The sequence below is a fragment of the Pseudozyma hubeiensis genome, assembly GCF_000403515.1.
Source record: "Pseudozyma hubeiensis SY62 DNA, scaffold: PHS68, whole genome shotgun sequence".
Taxonomy (NCBI): Eukaryota; Fungi; Basidiomycota; class Ustilaginomycetes; order Ustilaginales; family Ustilaginaceae; genus Pseudozyma; species Pseudozyma hubeiensis.
The window spans coordinates 634,888-642,068 of record NW_012133850.1 but is presented as its reverse complement, the minus strand read 5'-3'; the positions used below and the strand labels follow the sequence as shown (position 1 = coordinate 642,068).

Below are 7,181 nucleotides of genomic sequence, written 5' to 3'. Positions count from 1 at the left end.
TTTTTTTCTTCCCTTCTTTCCCTCCCTCTCTGAGAAAAGCGACAGATTTCCGTTTTTGTCTCATCACTAGTCGACACACCCTGCAGGGGATGCAATGGGCCCGGCCTCGTCTTGTCTCGAGCTTGGCCTTCTGAGGACTGCGGTCTCCACAATCGCAACAAGACGAGCACACTAGGCGAAGCATTCAATCATGCAGGCACACGACACTTCGGACAGCCTTGTTGTACCTTGCGAACGGACAGCACCTCAGTGGTGTGCGGCTTGTGATTTGCCAACAGCATCGCCGCTGCTTCTTCCGACGCTGCAGCCTCCGACAGAAGGTAGGCCGAAGAACGCGCATTCCAGGAGACCTCGGGCAGAACGGTGACGGAAGCAAAGGAGCAAGGAAGACGTACACAAATTGCTCTTCGCCGAGACAGCCATCCAACCTATACTCTACAACAGAAGTGGCAGCCCCCCCGCGAGTTCGTGCAATTAGGTTCCTGGATCGGTCGAGATCGTGAAGCATGCGGCGGGAGGTGGCTTTTCAGACGAAGCTGGACCGGCAAGGGAAGAAATTCCGTCAGTCTCGATGGCGTTTTGTTCCCATGTCTTCTGCTCGCCTGCATGCGTGGCATCACGAGCCAGAGTCAAAACATATTTCTTTCTTTTTTTAGCCATTTCCTTCTGACCCGGACTGTATTCGTGCATCCGAGCAGTGTGTGTGAACCCTGCGGCATCGCAATGCCATGTGGCTGACACACAAAGAGCTCTGCATTTTCTTTCTTGTTTTCTTGATTTATTCCCACACTCCCACACCCCTCTCGGCTTTGCTGCGCTAGTGCAATCAAAATAGCGTTGGAAAAAGTCTGGCCCGGGTAAGCCCGTGGAAGTGATTTAGACTCTCGAATTGTGCCCGTCCCCATCTCGGTAGAAATGAAGAAATCAGAATTCAGGATTCAGGAACTGTCTCGTAACTGAACCGCAACGCTCTCGCCCTTGCCCTGTCTCGGTCCATTTACAGTGCTTTGAGCCCGAGCGCGTTTTTGCGCAACTTTGCGCCTCACCCTCTGCGCTGCACACAGCAGCAGTGTGCGACGCGCATCGGTTTGTTCCTGATGCCACATTTGGATGGCTTGTGGCTTGGACGCTCACACTGGCGCGGTGCCATCAGTCTCATCCTGTACGACTCGCTCGCTCTGCCTTCGGTCGAGGCAGCTTACAGGAAAAGGAAAGGGAAAAAATATCATGATCGAAAAGCAAAACTGTGTTCCCGTAGATGTCGTACCGTGTACTATCAGACTTCTAAACTACCTTCGATCGCTTGATGGACGGAAGAGTGGGGGCTTAAGCAGAAGGAGGATCACTGAAGCACATTCAGTGAATAACACTGGTCGAGGATGCTGCGGCCCCACTCCGCGTCGTAGGAGAGGGCATACATCGTCGTTGTCTCGCCCATTTGGCCCGCTTTTCGAATTCGCAAATCCTCAACATACACGTCGGCGCACTCGATCCCTGACGAATTGCCTCTCTCCATCCCCTCGACGCCTCGTGGCTGCGCGACCTTCTCGTGGCCTTTTCCCGACCTTGGTCTGGATGCTGAGAAGCATCGTCCAGAATCAGAACTATGCCCGTCAACAGACCAGCGAGCTGCTTCCGTCGTCTTCGTCCTCTGTGTCCATCTGCCCGCCGCGATGGCTCATGTATGCTGTTAGTCTGCAGTCCCAACGTTTTCTGACCCTTCAGTTTGAGTTCCCCGCTCGTCTCTCACATCGAAGCAAAAGCGGCTTCAACCTATCTCTTCTGCTGATGCTGCTGCTGCTGCTGCTGCTGCTGCTGCGCTGCACATGTTGTTGCTTCCGCCGCTTCCATCTCTGCATGTCCGTCGCTTTCTCTCTTCCTCTCCCTCTCGTGGTGCTTTCCCTCTGTCTCGCCCGTGGTGCCTGAGGCTCCACGAGCTCCAGACTTCCGTCTCCGACACTGCCAAACCTCATTGCCGACTTGGGGTCCACCTGTTTCGATCCTCTGCTCAACTGCCCCTTCCATCCTCCTTCTCCCTGTTGACCTCTGCATTTCGCTTGTTCATGTCCGTTCTCAAACTTGAACTCCGTCTACCTTCCCTTATAGATCCAGCACTTCATCCCAACCAATCCGCTTCCGACCTTCGTCCCCTGATGCTCCGCTCCTCATTCTGACGACCCTTTGTTAGCTTCTCCGCCCTCCCTAAACAACATCTTCTCCACGTCGTCGTTGTTGTCAACGATCAACCAATCCTTGTTGCTGTCACGTCTACCATCTCCTCCATTGATCGGACCATTGGAAGCGCACCTTCATCTCAGCAGTACGCGTACATCATCACTACTGCGACGCATTCGCCCTTGCTACGTTCAGATAGTCAGATGTCTGGTCGACCAGGTGCACCCATTAGCAGCATGACGTACGGCATGGCACCACCCATGCATCCGCATCACCTCAATCAAGGTCCTGACTCCAGCTCGCCCGTTCCTCCGCCTGCCTACGGTCATCAGCAACAGCAGCAGCAGATGAGCCAGTACGGCGCCTCCCAGGTCGGATCCCAGTTCGCCTACCCGAGCCAAGGCTTCTACGGCCACCCTGCTCAGCACCACCCCAGCGAAGTCGCGTCGCAACAGCAGCAGCATGCCGGCTACTACTCGCACCACACTTCTTCGCCTCATATGGACCCCAACGGTCAGCTGTACGCCGCCCACCAGATGAACCACCCGGACATGATGTCCAACGGTCAATTCCAAGGTCATCATCAGGACCTCTTGGCTCATCAGCACGGCTACGCCGCCCTCCAGGGCGCCGGTCTGCGACCCAAACGCAAGCAGGTCAAGAACGCCTGCACCAACTGTCAAAAGGCCTGCAAGAAGTGCGACGAGGGTCGCCCCTGCGGTCGCTGCGTCAAGTACGGTCTCGTCGACACGTGCCAAGATAGCGCGCGCAAGGAGAGACGTCGTGGCATCAAGCGTGGTCCCTACAAGCGCAGAGCCACCACCGGATCGCAGCCCACCAACCCGTCGCTCTCCGTCTCTGGTCCCATGTCCAGCTACGGTCGCGACGGACACATCTCGCCGTCGAGTCGAAGCGACGGTATGCTGGGCAGCACGCCTGGTGGAGAGTCGAGCTTCTCGAGCCCAGCTTTTGGCACCCAGGTGCTGACGCCTCGTCCACCCATGTCGCTTCAGATGCCCAACAACACGTGGCCTTCCAGCGCCTCCAGCCCCAACGTCGATGATCGCGAGGGTCTGCGAGCGAGGTATGGTCAACCCAACAACCAGTACTACGGCTACGAGCAGGACACGGGCGCCCACCACGCCTACGACCGGAGTAGTTCCGCGCCAGTGAACCAGCCCGGTTCGTTGCTCAGCCCCGTAGGTCGCTTCCCCCAATCGGGCACGCCTCAGTCGTCCACGTCTCAGCTGCCCAGCTTGAACTCTTCCTCCAACGGAAGCTACCTTGGCGGCGTCTACGGCAATAACGGCGCGGGACGCATGATCAACAACGGATCGACTGGGTCGCTCATCAGTCCACCGCTGCACTCTTCGGCTTCCAACGCCAGCTTCCTGTCTGCTTCTTCGGCACCCAACGGTATCGCACACCACCGTCTGCACTCGGATAGCAGTCTGGCTACGATGAGTTCGACAGGTGCGAGCAGCAGCACCATGTCACCGCGGACTCCTCTGAACGGTCCCGGTTCGGAACCTCCGCTTCTGTCGCCTTCGGGTAACAAGATGTCGAGCTTCACTCCTCCTCAACCTACCGTTCCTAGCGCTTCGGGAACGTTCCTCCAACAGGACGCTGCTCGGCCCTTCCCCTTGAAAATGCCCAAGGCTCCCACGCGCGGTCGTTCGGGTACCGGAAATTCGTACCTCGACCAACAGGCTTACTACGGCCACAACCTCGCTCCCATCAACGCCAAGGGTTCCCTTCAACAACAGCAGCCCCAACAACAGCAACAGCAACAACAACAACAGCAACAGTTCCAACGCTCGAGCCCGTACATGGCCGTTCAGGGGTTGGCCGACGACCGTCGACAGTTCTTCAACAGTCAAGTCCCGAGGATGGACATGTCGCCAAATGCGGGTATGATGTCGTTGAAGGCCGAGAGGGACGTCGCTGGTGCTCCTCCCGCTGCCCCTGCCGGCTCCTTGGGGCTGGCTTGAAGCAGAGAGGGCTTGGGGCAGAAACTGTACACAGACTTTTCTTTCTTTCTTCCTTTCCTTTTTTTAGACGTGGTCGTAACGGTGTTTAGATATGTAAACTTGCTCTTTGTTCCCGAAAGATTCCCGCTCAAATTCGAAATGGATTCCACATGCGTTCATACAACATGGGTTGCAAGGCAGGTCTGAGGTTGAGCTTCTCAATGATTGAGTGAGGTTTCGCTTTGACGAGAGTCGCTGTTGGGGGGAGACAGTATGCGATGCTTTCGCAGACATCTACATTTCGAGTATCGTCTTCATCGAGGATATACAGCATTGTTCTTCATCGATCATCACCATCATCTTCGTCTTCCACCGTGAACCCAACTTTGCGATCCACCGAAGCCAGGAACAACCCCATGCCCGTCCAAAACTGCTTCTGAACCTCGCTACCCGTCCAAAAGGGACACAGACTCGTGTGGTCGAGATTGTCGATCTTGAACGTGTACCACTGGTTGTCGATTGGGTCGATCAGATGACGTTGCAGTGCGATTTGCTCCGCCCAAATCCTGTCGGCGGGGCGATCGGGTGTTGATGATGGGGATTGCGGAGAGATGAGGGTCTCGGTGGCGGGTGTGAGGTCGGGGAGGAACGATCGGAGTTCTTCGTCGCTGGGTGTGATGAGTGGTGGATCGTGGACATTGATAGCGCGGAGCGAGGTGAAGTAGGCTATTCTGGCGGCGGAACGGGCTGTTCCGAACATGGATCGATTCGAGGCGATCGGTTGCGTTGCTGGGAGTGGCAGCAGTGGGCCTTCACTTTCCTGCCCGCTCGTGTCCACCTTTTCCACCGACACATCTACCAGTGTGTCCGTCTCATCGGCCGTTGACGTTAACGGCGTCGACACAAGACCCGCCATCGCCGCGGTGCTTGATTGCATCATCGACTGAGGTCTCTTTCTCCTCTTTCCCCATGGCAGACTAGCCGGCATCCCCTTAAAATGTCGACACTCTCCCACCTTGCACCCAAACGGGTGATACTGTGAAGCCAGCGGCACAACACCGTCGTTCTCCCACCAGCTCGAATGCAACCCTTCTACACCTGCACCTCCTTTCTCGCCTTCGTGCATAAAGCTCGGAACCGGCTGCAACTTGCCATAGTCGAAATGACCTATCAAGTGACTCGTATACGTCAACGGCGACAAGGACCAGTACGTCTCCGGTCGATGAAACTTTGGCCCTTCGTCTTTCGAGTCCGCGACAGTCATTCCTCCGGCATAGGATCTGTACCAAGTCTTTCCCAACCTCTTCTTGTTCGGTTCTTCCAGACCCCATCCTTGAGAAGAACGGTCCTGGTCTCGTTCTGCAAACGTACAGTCCCAGGGAGCACAGTCCCTACCACCGGCCCAATCGCTCTTCCACAACTGTCTCAATATCCCCCTCACCCCTGCGATCTTTCTCTTTTCTTCCTCTCCCACTCCCTCCACCTCCCCCGGAATGACTCCACCAGGTGCCATCTCCCTCTGACCGATCGATTTCCGGCGTGAGAAATGCCAAGCGTCAGCATGTGCATCGAAGAACGGCAGATCCAGCCACGCCGCAATGTGGATGAACTTGGAAAGCATGTCTCCGAACGAAAACATGCGCACCTTCGGGTACGGTAATGGTTCCGAACCCAAGCTGTACACCAGCGGTGTACCTCGAAATGGCGAAGAAACCGATGTGATCGACAAAATCAGATCCGCAGGTGAGTAGCCCGTGGGGATGTTGGGAAGAGCATGATCGAAGAACCCCTGTCTAAGAAGTTGTTGCAACTTGAGAATGGTTGGACCACCGAGACTGTGACCTAAGAAATGGGCTGGAAGGAATGCAGAGTCGGGGGAGGATGACCCCCAGGATGGACAGAGAGGGGAGTGGTAGTGTCGACCGTAGCGAGAGTGTCCGTGGGTGAGGGAGTGGGTGTGACCGTAGTCGACGGTGCCTCCGCGGAGAGCGTAGAACAGCTCGCAGGCTCGATCGTGAAGGCTGGAAACCGGTCCGATGGGTGCGAATATGACCGGTCGGGAGGAGCCAAGTCCCGAACGACGACGACGAGGCTGCGGCGAGGATGATGGTAGGATGACAGAGTCGACTAGCTGCTGATGGCCGACGCCAAGATAGGTGCGGAATTCGTTGCCCCAGACGACGCTTTGGGCTGCACTGAGGAAGCCTTCGCAGATGATGAGCGGTGGAATGGTGGAGCTCGAAGGTGATGGAGGGTGATTTTCATCTTGGCAGTCGGCGGATGGTCCGGCTTGCTCGGACGGCCCAGCGAAGGACCAGATGGACGGCATCGAGCTGGTCCTGTTCAAGAACTTCGAATTAGCAAGGACCTTCGCTCCGGCAACACTAGCTTCGCCTCAAAACGATGAAGACCACTATGGCTGAACCTGTCTTGTGGACATGGCGTCACTGCGATCGCGGATAGATCTAAAGAAAGGATGGGAGGTACAATGGTGGTCCCGTTCCAGGCTGGCATCCGAACACATGCAAGCGCTTCATCATCATCCGACGTCGACTCGGAAGACGGACGGCGATCACGGTTCCTACCCCATGCACTGCCGGCGGACCCTCGTCCAGGACGAATCTTATGATTTGCATTGCCGCGGAATTTCGATTGCGACACTGTCCCTGCGTCTTGCCACTTGTGTCATCCATTCACCGACCCTTCAGTCGGCCCGGCCATTTCGGCATTGTACGACGCTGCTCTGCACTTTTCAAACGTCGGTGACAAGCCAGAAAAAGAAAAAGTGGGCTGATCTGTGATTGTCGACGTCAGAATCGCAGTGACGAGCATAAAAATTCTTCGGCAGACCCTTCGGTGTGGAAATAAAGATCGAGCCGAACATGGATTTCCCACGCGACGCCAAGTGGCAGACAGAGCCTTTGCACGAAAGATTGTACCTCAGCAGATCATTGCCAAATGCCGCGGACACGCTGACACCACCGCGAAAGCTTGCATGGGCACAGACATACTGTACATAATGGAGAAGGGTAGAGT

The 7,181-nt window shown here is 56.1% G+C and overlaps 2 protein-coding genes across 2 annotated transcripts; one reads left to right on the top strand and one right to left on the bottom strand.

The window, feature by feature from the left end:
* Positions 1–1,575: 1,575 nt before the first annotated feature.
* On the top strand, positions 1,576–4,166 carry PHSY_007120 (potential fungal zinc cluster transcription factor; the record flags this gene model as incomplete). The annotated part of the gene is made up of 2 exons (XM_012337715.1): positions 1,576–1,859; positions 2,189–4,166. The coding sequence occupies 2 exons, from the start codon at positions 1,576–1,578 to the stop codon at positions 4,164–4,166; spliced, it is 2,262 nt and encodes a 753-aa protein (XP_012193105.1).
* A 319-nt stretch (positions 4,167–4,485) lies between these two features.
* On the bottom strand, positions 4,486–6,474 carry PHSY_007119 (lipase; the record flags this gene model as incomplete). Its single annotated transcript, XM_012337714.1, has 1 exon — positions 4,486–6,474. One exon carries the CDS (start codon positions 6,472–6,474, stop codon positions 4,486–4,488), a length of 1,989 nt encoding a protein of 662 aa, XP_012193104.1.
* Positions 6,475–7,181: the final 707 nt, after the last annotated feature.